We start from the raw sequence: 16,117 nt of genomic DNA on the forward strand, positions 1-16,117 counted from the left end.
TGAGGCCTGCAGAGGGATGTGTAGATGCAACACAGCTGGGCATGGCCTTGAATGTACTCATCCTTGATCCAGGTGTAGGGGACTCTGATCAGGAAAAAAGATGACCACATAGTGGCAGTAACATGCAGTGAGCAGCATTTGCCACTTTGACAGATTTGCAGAGGGGTGGTTGTGGGGAGTCCCTGACAGCTTGAGACCATCAGAGCAAGATGGGAGAGGGGGCCAGTGGCATGGTGGGGAGTCTTTGGGTCAGAGAGCCCCAAAGGGCATCAACAGCATGTGTGGGTTCCTTATAGCCCCAGGGTTTATCTGTAACTGGGAGCCATGGGGTACAGTTTCACCAGGTATATAAAGCCTTCAGGCGCGAAATGGCTAAAAATCTGCTTATTTGGACTATATTTAAATCCGTTTGAATTTGTTGCAGGCTGTTGAGTTAATAGGTCTCAGCCTGCTATGAATGAATAAATAATCTAAGGGCCAGTACACCAGGGCTGTGTCTGGTTCATTTATAGGACACCAAGGAAGGCAGATTAAACCTATGGTGGCTGCTTTGGGAGAGGGGCCAGGTATGGAGAAAGGTGTCCTAGATGGAGAGCACAACACAGACCAAGGTCTAGCAGATTTGGTCCTGGGCCCAGGTGGGTTTCCTGTGCCTGCCAGGGCCTCAAGTTCAGGCCTTAGTGAGCCCGGCTCTTCTCCCAGGGCCGTCTACCTGGTGCGGCACCGGGACACTCGCCAGCGCTTTGCTATCAAGAAGATCAACAAACAGAACCTGATCCTCCGTAACCAGATCCAGCAGGTCTTTGTGGAGCGTGACATCCTCACCTTTGCTGAGAACCCCTTCGTGGTCAGCATGTTCTGCTCCTTTGAGACCCGGCGCCACCTCTGCATGGTCATGGAGTATGTGGAAGGTGCGGTCCCTGGGGTTATACATGCCTCCAGCGACAGAAAGCTCACTGTCTATCTGGGAGAAAATCCTTCCTTGGGCCAGGTTGGGATCTGATCTGTCTTCCGTGGGGTCCCAGCCTGCCTTGGAGGCCCTCAGTCTAGGATGGGGGCTCAGGGTTGGGGAAGCCCAAAGAAGAGTCTAAGGACAGGATCCCTGGAGGATAAGGGAAAGATGTACATCCTCTGCAGGGGAGACTGGTGGACAGAGGCCTGGAGGCTGGAAGAACAGGGGAGGGGTCAGGGTCAGGAGTTACAGCTTCAGGTTTGAAGTTCAGGATAGAGCATTGCCTTCAGGTAAGTGCATGAACAGGCGTTTACCAAGATGCTACCAGGCAAGGAGAAAGCAAGCAATTTGGAGCCACCAGCTGTGTACAGGCAATTGTACACTTAACAGAGCTGCTTCTCTATCAGGGGAGAATCAGGAGGCAGGGCCTATCATCCCCAAACCCCTGCCTGGTTCCCCACCCCCATTCAGGACCCATTGAAGACCTTGTGCACCAGGCTGGGAGCATATGGAGGCATTGAGCAGGGCTGTAGAGCCTACGCCTCTGAACATGTCTGCCCCTTGCAGGCGGTGACTGTGCCACGCTTCTGAAGAACATGGGCCCGCTGCCCGTGGACATGGCCCGCATGTACTTCGCAGAGACAGTGCTGGCGCTCGAATACCTGCACAACTACGGCATTGTACACAGGGACCTCAAGCCTGACAAGTGAGCAGTTGGGGCCTCAGGGCAGGCCCAGGAGGGGTGGGAGGGGTTTTGGAGCCATGGGGGGGGGGGGGCTCAGTGGTGCCTGGGGCTGCTTAGGAGCCCCACCTATCTGGATTCTGTTGATGACTTGGGGCCCCTACTGGCAGGAAGGCAGGAAATGAACATGTTGAGCACCTGGTATGTACAGAGGAGAGCAGTTATTTAATAGGCACTTGCTGTATGCAGGGAAAGGACTATGCACTTAGGAGGTGGTACCAGGCAAGGGGAGGGAATGTGCACTTAGGATGTATAAACTGTACACGGGAAGGAATCATACACTCAGAGCTGCTGCCGCGCAAGAAAAAATGAACATGCACTTATGAGGCACCAGCTATATACGGGGAAAGGAACATGCATGTTGCAAGACCTTATATGTGAAGAAAGGGACTGTGCATGTCTTGAGCACGTGTTGTTTTAATGCCAGAAAGAAAGAGACCATGTTTATTGAGATTTGGGATATTTTATTCTAGCATTTAGTAAGCACCTACTGTGTGCCAGGTTCTCTATGGGTGACTAGGAGACATGAGCAGGAATGTGAGTAATCATTCATGCTTTGTAACCCCTATATAATTTTCAAAGCACTCTCCCCTATATTAATTGAGCTCCTGCTGTGTACAGAGGAAAAGGCCACCCATATATTGAGTACCCTCTGGATATGAGGCAAGAACCACTAATTTCTTAGGTACTTGCTATGTGGAGGTGTGAACATAAGTGGTAAGAGCTGTGTGTATTTTCAGGGCATCTTGTAGTTTGCAAGTAGCTTAGAAAACAAAGCAAATGTGTATTTGGCACCTGCTATATACCTGGGCCTGTACTCAGTGCCCTAAGGAAGCCCTGTACCCAAAGGGCCTCTTTGGGATCATCCTGGGGTGAGGTGGGGTGGGGTCTTCCAAGTGTCTCAGGTCAGACCCCAACGAAGGGCTTGCCCCTCTCAGGACCCTCATCTGCAAGATGGAGCTAGAAGGTGTCCAACCTTGAAGGGTTGAGGGAGGGATAGTTGCACAGAGTAGGTGCTTGAGATAAATATTATTTTGTTTTCCCTTTGGTAAATTTAAAATATACCCCAAAATTGAGAGAAGGTACATTAGTTCCCTAGGGCTGCCGTAACAAAATACCACAGACTGGGCAGCTTAAACAACAGAAATTTATTTTCAGTCTGGAGGCCAGAAGTTCAAGATCAAGGTGCCAGCAGGGCTGCACTCTCTCTGAAGGCACCAGGGAGGGATCTGTTCCACAGCCCCCTCCCCGCTTCTGGTAGTTCCTTGGTTTATGGCAGCATCACTTCAGTGTTCACATGGCATCTTCCCTGTTCATGTCTGTGTCCAATTTTGCCCTTTTTACAAGGATACCAGTCATATTGGATCAGAGGCCACCCTGCTCCAGTTTGACTTTATCTTAAGTAATCACAGGTCCAACAACTCTATCTCCAAATAAGGTCACATTCATAGTTACTGGGGGGTTAGGACTTCAACATGTGTATTTGGAGGTTACAGTTCAGCCCATAACAAAAGGACATAGTGCCCCTCTCCCATACTTAGATTCCAAGCTACTAACACTTGGCCAATCCTTCCCTCCCTCCCCACTGGATGATATGAAGGAAATCCCAGGCATTGTATCATTTCACTTATAAGAAGGGAAAAAACTTTAAATATGAGATACAGTCAGTGTTCAAGAAATGAACGTTTTATAGATGGTGTGCCCATAGGAGCTCAGGAAATGTTGGTAGTCTTAACATGGCCTTGGGGTTGAAACATTTGGCTGCACCTGATAGCTACACCAAAGTGTGTTTTCCACAGCTGTTACACGCAGTGGTTGCTCAAGAAACACCTCTTATTTTTTTAAAAACAGCAAATGCACATAATAGGTGCACAGAATTGTTTCTTTACAGAGTTGAGGTACATAATAGGTGCCAAGTAGATGGCTAACCCAACAACTTGGATATGTACAGTTAGTTCTACAGTGAGTTCTCCAGAAATTTATTTTTAAACAGCAGGGTTATCTAGGAGGTGCGTGAAAATGTGACTTTATAAAGATGGAGCACTTAGCAAATCATTTATATATTTAAGCAAGAAAACAAACAGCAGCATACATGGTAGGTATACAAGTTTGTTGGTTTTTTTGTTTGTTTTTTTAAATCCTTACCCAAGGATATGTGGGTTTTGGGGTTTTTAAAAAAATATATGTCTTTATTGATTTCAGAGAGAGGAAGGGAGAGGGAGAGGGAGAGATAGAAACATCAATGATGAGCGAGTCATTGACTGGCTGCCTTCTGCATGCCCCCTACTGGGGATTGAGCCCACAACCCTGGCATGTGCCCTGACCAGGAATCAAACTGTGACCTCCTGAATCATAGTCAGTGCTCAACCACTGAGCCACGCCAGCTGGGCAAGGGTATGTTTCATTGATTTTTTTTTTTTTTAAATCCTCACCTGAGGATATTTTTTCCATTGCTTTTCAGAGAGAGTGGAAGGGAGAGAGAGAGAGAAACATCGATATGAGAGAGACATATTGATTGATTGTTCCCAAACTCGTCCCATGGGGACCGAGCCTGCAACTGAGGTATGTGCCCTTGGCAGGAATCAAACCTAGGACCCTTCAGTTTGTAAGCCAATGCTCTAACTGCTGAGCAAAACCAGCTAGGGCTGATTTTTTTTTTTTTTTTTAGAGAGAGGGAGGGGAGAGAGAGAAACATGGATAAGTTGCCTCCCGTATGCACCCTTACGGGATTAAACCCACAAACTTTTGTTGTACAGGATGACACTCCAACTAACTGAGCCACCCGGCCAGGGCTAGATGTGCAAGTTTTTAATAAATGGGCCCACTTATGAAGTGCACAGATATATTTCCGTGTACACCAGGTGCTCGAGATACATTTAATTGTCAACATGGAATGTAAACGATAGTTGCTTGCAAAGTGTTTGTTACAATAATGGATGTGTGTACAAAAATACTGTAGATCTCCAACCCCCAGCAGATGTTCAAGAGATGGTTTATCACACAGTTGGGAGATGCTGAGATTCTCAGGAAATTTGGTTTTGCACAGTGAAGTGTACAGTCGGTGCTCAATTGCAACACCAAATGTACCCAGTAGGTACACAGAGATGTTTGCCAAATTTGTTATACTGCATGAGACCCGTTGGTTCTTATGATAATGTGGCTGTGCACTGGAAGGATTTTTCAATCCCCTGGGGGGCTCTGGCCCACCCTGGGTGGAGCCAAGTTCAAAGGCAGCAAGAGCTGCCAGGTGCCTGGGCCCCCAGCCCTGAGCATGCCGCCTGCCCGCCCACAGCCTGCTTATCACCTCGCTTGGCCACATCAAGCTGACCGACTTTGGCCTGTCCAAGATTGGGCTCATGAGCATGGCCACCAACCTCTACGAGGGCCACATTGAGAAGGACACCAGGGAGTTCATGGACAAGCAGGTGAGTGGGCAGGGGCCCCTGATTGTTGCGCCTCCTCCATCTGGAGCCCAGCCCAGGGACATGGTGAGGCTTGGCAGTAGGAAAGGAGAAAATAAACTGCCCCCTATAATTCTACCCACCCCTTATTCCTGGCCTCCTGGTCTCTTCTGGCTTTTCTCCCAAGGTGGGGCCCATCCTCAGTTTCCCCATTCTGCCTGTACCAGGTGTGCGGGACACCGGAGTACATCGCACCTGAAGTGATCTTCCGCCAGGGCTACGGCAAGCCAGTGGACTGGTGGGCCATGGGCGTCGTCCTCTATGAGTTCCTGGTGGGCTGCGTGCCTTTCTTTGGAGACACCCCTGAGGAACTCTTTGGCCAAGTGGTCAGTGGTGCGTACTCCACCCCCCGGGGCCATGGGTTTGAATCTCTGCTGCACTGGGGCTCAGGGCAGCAGTTTCCCCACCTGTGTGAGAGAGGGGAGCAGCCCCATGTGTGGACCATGCACCTATGCCATGCCTGGCCCCAGCTGGGCCCTGGGGACATAACTGAGGACAATATTGACAGCCCTTCCGGCACTCACTGTTGGCAGGCAAGACAGACAGACAGTAAGATATGGAGCAATCAGATGCATAAATAAGCAAATTATGGAGCAATTAAATGCCAAAAATGACAAGGAAAAGAAACAGAAAGGAGAATGGGCAGGGTACTGGGAGCGCTACATTAAATAGAGCTGTAGAGGCCTCAGAGATGACCTATGAGCAAAGACTTGAAGGTGTGAGAGGGAGCTATGAACATAGAGAAGGGTAAGGTGCTCTGGACAGACAGCACAGCCAGAGCAAAGGCTGTGAGATGGGACCAAGCCTGGTGTGTTGAAGAAGCAGAGGAGGCTAATGACTTGGAGATAGTGAGTTAGGGGAGATGCTAGGCAGGACTATCCCAACCCCCTTACTCCTTCCCCTCATTTTAGATGAGATCATGTGGCCAGAGGGGGAGGAGGCCCTTCCATCTGATGCCCAGGACCTCATCACCAGGCTTCTTCGGCAGAGCCCACTGGACCGTCTTGGCACTGGTATGTATGGAGGCTGGGGTAAACAAGAACTCTACTTGAAAGGCTGCATGGAAGAGAGGGACTTAGAGCTGGGTTTTTGAAGGATTCATAGGAGTTTGCCAGGAATTAGCACAAGACCTTGAAGGAATAGCAGGTAGCTGGGTCTGGTGCAGACAGGACACTGAGGCTGAGTAAGTATGTGAGCCTGCAAGATTACCAGGTGCTGTGTCCTAAAGTCCTCAATGACCCAGCCCAATGGATCCCACTGTCCCAGTTTTCCCAGTCACCTAGTGGATGGTTAAGAAACTATTTGAAACTTGTGCAGCCACTCATTAACACGGCCACTGCGGGGCATGTTCATGATGAAGCTTGGCCATGGGAGAGAACAGTGGGGCCAAAGTTGGGGAACAGGATGCCTTCATGCCATCAGCTCAGCTTCATGAAGTAGAAATGTGGGAAAGGCCCAGGAAGGAAGCCCTTCTAAGGTTCTGGGTTTCTACAGGTGGTGGGATCTCAGAATCCACCAGAGGGAAGAACAGGGCCTGGGTTCAAGCCCCAGCTCTGTTCTTCTCTGGGCTTTTAAATGATGGCTGGCTCCCCCCTCCCATTTTTTCTGGTTCTGTGTTGGCCAACTTTTGGTCCCCATTGGCCCAGAGGGCCATGGGGGGTAGGGCCCCACAGGGCTCAGCTAGCGTGTCTACAGGTGGCACCCATGAGGTGAAGCAGCACCCCTTCTTCCGGACACTGGACTGGGCAGGACTTCTGCGACACAAGGCCGAGTTCGTGCCACAGCTCGAAGCCGAGGACGACACCAGCTACTTCGACAGTGAGTAGAAGTCCCAGGAACAGATCGGGGTGTCTACTTGTCACCTTGCCCTGGGCCTAGAGCTTCCAATTTCCTGAGCTTTCTGAGAAGCTGAGTCAGGTCTGCCAGCTGGCCCCCTGGCTGGAATATCCTGTTCTTCTGGGTTCAGGAGGTGCATCCCCTCAAATTGTGGAAGGGGAAACCAAGGCACTGAGTATTGCCTGGGGTCTTCCAGCAGGTTCAGCCTTCCAGCATAGAACCCAATCTGTCACAGAGGAGGGTGGATCACCTTGTTGAGCTTTTGTAGAGGGTTCCCCTCAAGCACTTCAGTGGGCTCTCCCCACTCAGGGCTCTGGCCAAACACAGCAAATGCCATTGGTTTCCAGAGCTTCTTCCAGAACTTGCTGTGTGATCTTGGGCATGTCAGAAGTCCTCTCTGAGTATCCGTTTCTTCTTTTATAAAATGAGGAACATACTTTACGTTTGAGGTGCACAATTTTCCTAATTCTGGGTGACCTATCTCAAGGGTGAAGACACTAAGGCTCAGGCACAAGGGTTCCCACCAACAGTCCCACAGCTTTTAGGGACACAGCTAGGATTGACCCCCAGATATTCACTCTGCTACCCAAGCTACTTGTAGTCCCTAAACACATGGGGCATGACCCCACCTTGAAACCTTTGCCATGGCGGTACCCCCTGCCCCAAGCCTCTCCACATCCCCCACGACCCTCGCAGCCACTTCACGTGGGCTGTGTGTACCTCTCCTTCCTGCAGCGCGCTCAGAACGGTACCGGCACCTGGGCTCTGAGGATGACGAGACCAACGACGAGGAGTCATCCACGGAGATCCCCCAGTTCTCGTCCTGCTCCCACCGGTTCAGCAAGGTGGGGCCCAGGCCCTGGATGTAGCTAGCACTCAGGAAACATTGCAGATGTTTGGTTTTTTGCATTTTTTTTTTATTGTGGTAAAATACAGCATAAAATATACTGTTCTAGCCATTTTAGAATGTACAGTTCACTGACATTTAGCACATTTACAATACTGTGCAATCATCAGCTCTATCTAGTTCCAGAACATTTCCCTTACCCCCAAAGGAAACCCTGTCCCCATTAGCAGTCACTCCCTATGCCCACTCCTCCAGCCCCTGACAACCACTCCTCTCTCTGTTTCTGTGGATTTGCCTCTTCTGGACATTTCATATAGATGGAGTCACATAGTATGTGGGCTTTTGTTTCTGGCTTCTCTCATACTCAGTGTGCTGTTTCCAAGGTTCATCCACGTTGTAGCGTATGTTAGTGAGTCATTCCTTTTCATGGCTGAGTAACATTCCATTACATAGATGGACCACATTGTATTTATACTTCATCAGCTGATGGACATTTGGATATTGCAACTAGAACTATGCTGGGTGTCATTTTATAGCCTCGCAATCTTAAGTTCCTTCCTTTGCTTATAATTTGATCAAAAACTCCTCCACTACTTGTGGGCCTGGGCCCTGGGCAGGTTGCCCTGATCATCAACAGAAACCCCAGCTATAGCTCCTTTGGTGTCTGGCCCCCTCTGAGCCTCAGTTTCTCACCTGTACAGTGGGCTACAGACTCTGCTGTCTTTAGGGACATGCTGAGTAAGGATTTAATAAAGTGAATCACAGGGAAGCATCAGACATGTAGAAAGTGAGTGTGGCTCCTGCCTCCATTTTTATTGCTGTTATTTATTATTTCCCAGGTCTACAGCAGCTCTGAGTTCCTGGCTGTGCAGCCCACCCTCCCCTTCATCGAACGAAGTTTCAGTGAGGACCGGGAGGAAGGATGGGAACGCAGTGAAGGGGAGTATGGCCGCCAGCTGAGCACTGAGGTCCGGTAGGTGGGCTCGACGGTATAGGCATATCCAGCCTCCAAGCATTATGGGAGGGGGAGCCACAAAATCTAACACTGGGAAGAGCTTCCTAGTGTCCCAATTGAAAAGGGTCAATCATATTGGCCAACCTGTCAGACCTCTGCCAACCTAGCCCCTATCATCACTCCCTTTGGCTTTGCATTCCTAACACACTAAACATAAACCAGCCATCACACTGGTGGTACCATCACACTGCTAGGCTTTTGCTTCCACTGTTCCCTCTGCCCAAAATACCCTTTTCATCCTTCAAAGTCCAGACTCAACAGAAATCATCAGTGTCTGCTAGAGGATGGGCATTGGGAACTGGGTTTTAAAAGATGAATAGGAGTTCTCTAGGTAGACACAGAGAATGGAGCAGGCAAAGGGAACTCACCCTGTATTTACAAATTGCCCCTGATTCTAGGCTATGAGTTAAGATGGGGGGGTAACTGGGTGTCATGGAGTGAGGGCACCTGGCAAGTGTGACTTGGACTCTTCCCTGCTTAGGCTGAGGTCCTGGACATCGGGTTCTTCCTGCTATTCATCCTCTTCGCAGCCTGAGCGGGGACCCAGTCCATCTCTCATGAGCACCATCAGCCTAGAAACGATGCCCAAGTTTGCCTTCTCATCGGAGGACGAGGGAGCCGGCCCAGCCCCTATGGTCCCCAAGAAACCCGTCTTCATTCTGGGGGAGCCTGATCTGCCCCCAGCAGCCACTCCAGTGATGCCCAAGCCCTCAAGCCTCTCTGGTAGGTGGGGCCTAGAGTGGGAGGAATAGTATCATGGAATGTTTCCCGGAGGAAGACTATTTGAGATGGGTTTTCAAGGATGAGGAGTTCTGCAGAGAAAATTTAAGATAGGAGAGGCCAAGGCTCTGGAGAAGCCTTGGGCCTCAGCTTAGCCCCTAAGGAGCCTCCAGCTTCATTGGGTCAGGACAGGACTGGAGAGAGGGATGGGTTAAGGAGCTCCAAGATGGGGAGCTAGAGGCCAGATGAGTAGGGGGAAGGCTTCCTGGAAGAGGGACCTTGAAGAGTGGAGCTTTCTAGGGAGAGCAATGTAGAAACAGTGCACAGAAAAAGGGAACTGCCTGAGCAAAGGCCAGAAGGCTGCACTGTGTCCATGTCTGTCAACCTTGACACCCTCACCCTGCTAACCCCCCAGCCGACACCACCGCCCTCAGTCAGACACGCCTACGGAGCAATAGCACTGGTGCCCGACACTCCACGCCACGGGCTCTGGATGCTTGCCGGGGCCACCGCCTCAGGGGCCCTAAAGACCCAGCCCCTGAGAAGTCCAGGGCCTCCCCCAGCGGGGGCTGCATGCCCAAGTCAGCCTCAGTGTCCGCCCTGTCACTTATCATCACAGCCGGTAATACCCATGGCCCTGCCTTGTCTTTGCTTGTCTGTCCACATCCATTTTAACCATAGGGTGGGGTCTGCTTTGGCTGGGGTGTCGGGAGCTGGAGGGTCCCTCAGGGTGATGTTTGGCCTGAGCCCCAGGAGAGGGGAAGGGTTAGGCACAGGGAGACCTGGGGGGCTGGCAATCCTGGCAGAGGGCACTGCATGTGCAAAGGCCTGGCATTGGAACATTGGAGCAGCAGTGAGGCAGCCACCATGGTCAGCATGGTGGGAGGGGAAGGCACCCTATGGAGAGACCCACAAGGGAGTGACCCACTCCCTACACTCAACCTTGCAGATGATGGCAGCGGCGGTCCCCTCATGAGCCCCCTGTCCCCACGCTCACTGTCCTCAAACCCGTCATCTCGTGACTCCTCTCCCAGCCGAGACCCATCCCCTGTGTGTGGAAGCCTGCGGCCCCCCATTGTCATCCACTGCTCTGGCAAGAAGTATGGCTTCAGCCTGCGGGCCATCCGTGTCTACATGGGTGACAGTGATGTCTACACTGTGCACCATGTTGTCTGGGTGAGCTGGTCTGGAGGTGGGTGGGGAAAGCCTGACCCAGTTTGGGGCTGGCTGTCACCTGGTGAGGTATGTCTATGAGGTTTGGGGGTCCAGGATGGGGAACTGGTGCCCCCTGGGTCTTTGCCATCCCTGTCAGTATAGGGAGAAGGCTGGGCAAGAGGGACAGGGTTAGACAGGGAGACACAGAGACCCTGAGTGAGCATGAAGCTTATGCCTCGTGCTGGTAAGCACACAGTGGATGGGTTGTCCTCCCTTCCCCCAGTCCAGGGCTCAGCACATCCCCTCTCCACTGGTCATTCTCTGAATAGCCCCCAAGGTCAGGGAAACTGAGGCAGCATGAGAGGCAGCAGCTTGCTGATGTCTCCAGCTGTTGGACTGCTGACCCTGCCGTCTTCCCCAGAGCGTGGAGGAGGGAAGCCCTGCCCATGAGGCTGGTCTGCGAGCGGGAGACCTCATCACCCATGTCAATGGAGAGTCAGTCCTTGGGCTGGTACACATGGACGTCGTTGAGCTGCTGCTGAAGGTGCCACCCCCACTGCCCGCCCTCAGGACTCCCAAGAACCCCACCCGCTGTCCTCCCTCAGGGCTCCCAGCATTCCCACCACCCCTTGGCTTCTACTACTGATTCTCCCTGGCTCTCCCCTCCATCCACACTGCGCTTTCCAAGTCCAGGTCATGCACTTCCCCTCCCCTCAGACTAGAATGTGCTACCTTCTTTGGCTCCTAACATCACCCCCCCAGAGCCCCTCCTCTTGGAAGTCCTTATCCCATAAGGTCTGTGCCATCTCTGCCTCCCTCAGACCAGACATCCTCAGGGGCTCAGGCCTGGGGGTGGGGACATGGGAGGAGGTAGGCCCCAGGTTGAGTAGCTCCTGGAACCAGCATATAGGTGGGCAGCTCATTGGATGGGCACACAGATGGTGGGCATGGATTTTTGGCCTAGTGAATGGTAGATCATTAGGCGAGAGTGGCTGGATAGGATCTGGGACTTTGAAGGGTAAATAGGAGATGAGTAGGTGGGGGTGCTCTTGAGCTGGAGGCACACAGGAGACTCCTCGCCATTGTTCCTGCAGAGCAGCAACAAGATCACCCTTCGGACTACAGCCCTGGAAAACACATCCATCAAGGTGGGCCCCGCCCGTAAGAATGTGGCTAAGGGCCGCATGGCACGCAGGAGCAAGCGGAGCCGCCGGCGTGAGACACAGGACCGGTGAGCAGCCAGGGAGCATGCAAGGGGGAACCTGTATCAACTGGGGAGGGCACTGAGGGTAGTGGTCTGGAAGCTCCCACTGAGGGCAGGGGTACCAGACCACCCAGAGCTCTCACCCACAGGCGGAAGTCCCTCTTCAAGAAGATTTCAAAACAGTCGTCAGTGTTGCACACCAGCCGCAGTTTCTCCTCTGGTCTCCACCACTCATTGTCATCCAGTGAGAGTCTCCCGGGCTCACCCACCCACAGCCTCTCTCCCAGCCCCACTATGCCCTGCCGTAACCCTCCTTCTGATGCCCTAGCAGGTGGGTGCACCCAGAACCATTTGGGGAGGAGGGGCAGGCAGAGATGGGAAGATTGAATGACATGATGTAGGAAACATGACCAGAAGGGCCTTTCCAGTTGCCTGGAGTCTAAGAGGCAGCCTGGGGATGGGCAGAGACAGGGGCAGGAGCAGGGAAGTGTGTACATAGCAGAGGGAATATCATGAGTAAAGGGGTCTAGACTGGAGGGATGTAAAAGCCGGGGGAGGCCGGAGAGGGAGCATTGGGGGATGGATCAGGCCTAAGAGCTGGGCTTAAATTGGTGGGCAGTAGGGAATACAGAGGGTATATGAGCCAGAAAGGGCATGGAAAGATCATTTTGGTGCAGGCCCCCAGCCTGTGAGAAACAGGCTGGGGCAACCCAGAGGAGAGGCAGGGAAGGCCTCCTGGAGGAGGATTACAGATCTCCAGGAAGCACTCCCTGCCCCCTGGGGACCCTGACTACTACTCTCCCTCTGGCTCCCCCTGAGCTCATGGGGCAGGGGTTATCTGTACCATTTCTGCCTGCCTTAGACCAGGCATCCTCTGGGGCTGAGGCCTGGGAGTGGGGAGGTGAGCACAGGCAAGGAGGCAGGGCCCTTGTTGGATAACTCTGGGACCAGTGGACAGATGGGACTGTGAATGGGTCTTTGGCCCAATAAATGATAAGTCATCAGGTGAGAAGTGGGTGAGTGAGAGCTAGGGTACTTTGGCCTTGGCCAGTGTGGCTCGGTTGGGTGTTGTTTGGTGCACCAAAAAGTGCTGGTTCAATTCCTGATCAGGGGACATGCCTGTGTTGCAGGCTGGATCACCAGCAGGGAGCATGCAGGAGGCAGCCAATCGATGTTTCACTCTCACATCAATGTTTCTTTCTCTCTCAAAAAAAAAAAAAAATCAAATAAAAAAGAGCTAAGGCTTTGATAGCTGAATAGGAGTTCACCAGATCTAAGCCAAGGGAACAGCCTATGCAAACAACAAAAGGCAGGAAAAGCAAGCATGATAGGTGGCCACATAGAACAAAGTGGGCTTTGGCAGGTGCAGCCAGTCCCAGGGTCCCACCTCAAAGCTAGGGACTTGGGGCCCATGGCCCTGACCTTCGCCTGTCATCCACAGACACCGCATCTCCACCCAGTGCATCTCCGAGCTCCAGCAGCCCTGCCTCTCCAGCTACTACTGGCCACACCCGCCCCAGCTCCTTGCATGGCCTGGCCGCCAAGCTTGGGCCTCCCCGCCCCAAGGCTGGCCGCCGCAAGTCTACCAGCAGCATCCCACCCTCCCCACTGGCTTGCCCACCTGTTCCTGCACCCCCACCCCGCTCCCCCTCACCCCTGCCTGCACCCACCCGGTCTCCAAGGTTGCGCCGGGGCCAGTCGGCGGACAAGCTGGGTGCAGGTGAGCGGCTGGAGGGGGAGCTGGGGCGTCGCAGCCGTGGGCCAGACTCCGAGCTGGTGGTCATGCGAAGGCTGCACCTGTCTGAGCGCCGAGACTCTTTCAAGAAGCAGGAAGCTGTGCAGGAGGTGAGCTTTGACGAACCACTGGAGGAGGCCACCAGGCTGCCTGCTGTGATGCCGGAGATTGCAGTGGAGGGCGCTGAGGCTGTGCCTGGAGCCCTAGAACCCGCTGGGAAGGACTGATCCCTCCCACCTGGCCTTGCCCTGGCCTGGAAGTTGTGCATTTTTTATGCAAGGTTTTTCCAGTCAGGTGACTCCTGATGGAGACTAAGCCACCAGTCTGTGACACCCAGAAGGCAGGAAACCATCACACTCCTTACTGGAAGGTGGAGTCAAGCGCCTGCATGTTTTGGTGCCCATCAGTCAGGGGATATAGAGCAGGAATGGGAGGTGAGGGTGGCACTGTAAATAGCAGCAAACCCTTGTGACTAATTTATTACTTTTTTTTTTCAAAGTATAAGAGAAAGTTTATTTAGAAAGTTACAGAGGCAAAAGAAGGGCCCTTGGAAGAAATGGGCTCAGGGAACAAGTTGCAGAGGCAAAAGAAGGGCCCTTGGAGAGAGTAAGGTAAAGGTAACTCGTTTGGGGAAAAGGTGCAGGCATGCTCCCAGGAAGGAGAACATACCTAATTTATTACTTTTTTGTACACAGTAGCCAGATAGAGCCACCAGGGTCCTGCCTCTTGCATCTAGGACCCTATTTGCAGACCCTGCCAATGGGGCTCTGAAGGAAGCACTTTGGACAAGTCACATGTGTTCGTGTTTTCTCGTTTTTCTGTACTTTTGATGTTTTTGTTTTTGTTATTTTTTAAGTTTTTTGTGTTTCTCTTGATCCCATCCCTGACCCAAAACCCACTGATGGGGACACTTGTCTGGGCCCAGGTCACTTGTTTGGGCCCAATTTGGATGTGACTTGGACAGTTTAATTGATTCCCCTCTACCACAAAACAGAGTCATCCCCATGATAGTCTGGATGCTAAAGGCTGCTTCCCACAATCACAGCCTCCATCTGTAGAGCAGCCTAGCTAGGGTCTGCCTCCAGTCCTTTGGACTTAGGGGATGTGGGAACTAGGGCTTTAATTGATGAGTAGGAGTTCACCAGATCAAGGCAGAGGGATCATCCACTCCACTGGGGGACACTAATGCCCCAGGAGGCGGAGGCCTCAAAGGGCACTGCCAGGGCAAAAGAATGCCCACCCTGGACAAGATTTCACATGTTTGATGCCCATCAGGGTTAGCACTAGAACATGATGTGTCTGAAACACCCCCTGACAGTTCCCTCAATGTGTCAGAGCCTCTCTGGGTTGAAATCAAGTAGAAAACCCAAATGGGGGGCAGTGAAGTCTGAGTTTGAATCTTGGCTTCACTGTTTGGCTCTGGGAAAATGGCTGCTCCACTCTGTGCCTGAGTTTCCTCGTGTTTACAAAACTGATCCCAATAACTTTATTAAGCGCCTATTATGTGCCAAGCTCTTTTACTCATGGCTTGTCCCTCAGCCAGTCTTAAGAAGGCTGGAGCTGGTGTCATCACCCTATTTACAGACAAATAACTGAGTCCTAATGTGGGACAGAGACTGGTCCCACAATTGCCTGGTGAGTCAGGCAGCCAGGCCTTGCTGTGGGCCTTGTCAGCAAGGGAGCTTGAATGCAGAGGCTGATGTCAGATACAGCTGACTCCAGCCAACCCTTTATGCTGTGTGACCCATAGGGGCATCTCAGAGCCTCGGTTTCCCATTTGGAGGTAGCTGGCAAGATCGCTGTGCCCCACATGGTTTCAGGCATTTTCCAGATACTGCAGCCTGCTCTGCGTTCACCTGCCCCTCCCCCAGCACTGCCTAGTGTTGGCGCTAGACCGAAGCTATGCATGACTTGCTTCTTTCTTCCATCATGGAGCTGACAGTGAATAAAACCCACATTGACAAAGAGAAGGTCCAATGTCTGTCTATTTGTGACCAAGGGCCAAAAAAGAATAAGGGAAGAGTGGGACAGGGGTAAGGTGAAAACAGTCTCTTGGCTCACAGTCACTTGAAGTGGGTTTTGAATGCTGCATAGGAGTTCACTGAGATTCTCCCTGATGGCTTCTCTGATCCTGGCCTCCTGCTGCCCTCTCCCTGTTGAGTACCCATCCTGGGCTCTGCCCTTAAAAATTTCTTTCAGACACCCGTCTTGGGCCCTGAGCTCTGTTAATAAATAAACCATTGTTGTGTCCTTTTTATACTTGCTTGGGCAGTGCCCTAAAATTACCCCGATCTCCACCCGAACCCAGCTCAGCCCGAGTGCGTCCGCTTACTCACGGAGCTCTCCTCAGCATCAGAAACCTTTGGCCACGCCCCCGATCCCGACTGTCTTCGGCTATTTCCAGAAACAGCCGTCCGCTTTAGGTCCCGTGTTGGGCGTATTCTCGCGCT

General features: G+C 52.2%; 1 protein-coding gene across 16 annotated transcripts in view; it reads left to right on the forward strand.

Annotated features, from left to right (window-relative positions):
• Window positions 1-15,924, forward strand: part of MAST3 (microtubule associated serine/threonine kinase 3) — a 35,880-nt gene extending 19,956 nt beyond the window's left edge. For all 16 annotated transcript variants that reach the window (XM_081137361.1, XM_081137357.1, XM_081137366.1 and 13 more), the window contains 15 exons: window positions 703-911; window positions 1,520-1,658; window positions 4,987-5,119; window positions 5,323-5,488; window positions 6,067-6,168; window positions 6,851-6,973; window positions 7,727-7,836; window positions 8,678-8,811; window positions 9,335-9,576; window positions 9,989-10,195; window positions 10,523-10,749; window positions 11,150-11,272; window positions 11,823-11,959; window positions 12,082-12,263; window positions 13,374-15,924. In XM_081137361.1, coding sequence (XP_080993487.1) covers window positions 703-911; window positions 1,520-1,658; window positions 4,987-5,119; window positions 5,323-5,488; window positions 6,067-6,168; window positions 6,851-6,973; window positions 7,727-7,836; window positions 8,678-8,811; window positions 9,335-9,576; window positions 9,989-10,195; window positions 10,523-10,749; window positions 11,150-11,272; window positions 11,823-11,959; window positions 12,082-12,263; window positions 13,374-13,894 — 2,755 coding nt within the window. In that variant the 3' untranslated portion in view covers window positions 13,895-15,924. The remainder of the gene's footprint in view (window positions 1-702; window positions 912-1,519; window positions 1,659-4,986; window positions 5,120-5,322; window positions 5,489-6,066; window positions 6,169-6,850; window positions 6,974-7,726; window positions 7,837-8,677; window positions 8,812-9,334; window positions 9,577-9,988; window positions 10,196-10,522; window positions 10,750-11,149; window positions 11,273-11,822; window positions 11,960-12,081; window positions 12,264-13,373) is intronic.
• The last annotated feature ends 193 nt before the right edge of the window (window positions 15,925-16,117 follow it).

This window comes from Miniopterus schreibersii, assembly GCF_964146895.1.
Source record: "Miniopterus schreibersii genome assembly, chromosome: 4".
Taxonomy (NCBI): Eukaryota; Metazoa; Chordata; class Mammalia; order Chiroptera; family Miniopteridae; genus Miniopterus; species Miniopterus schreibersii.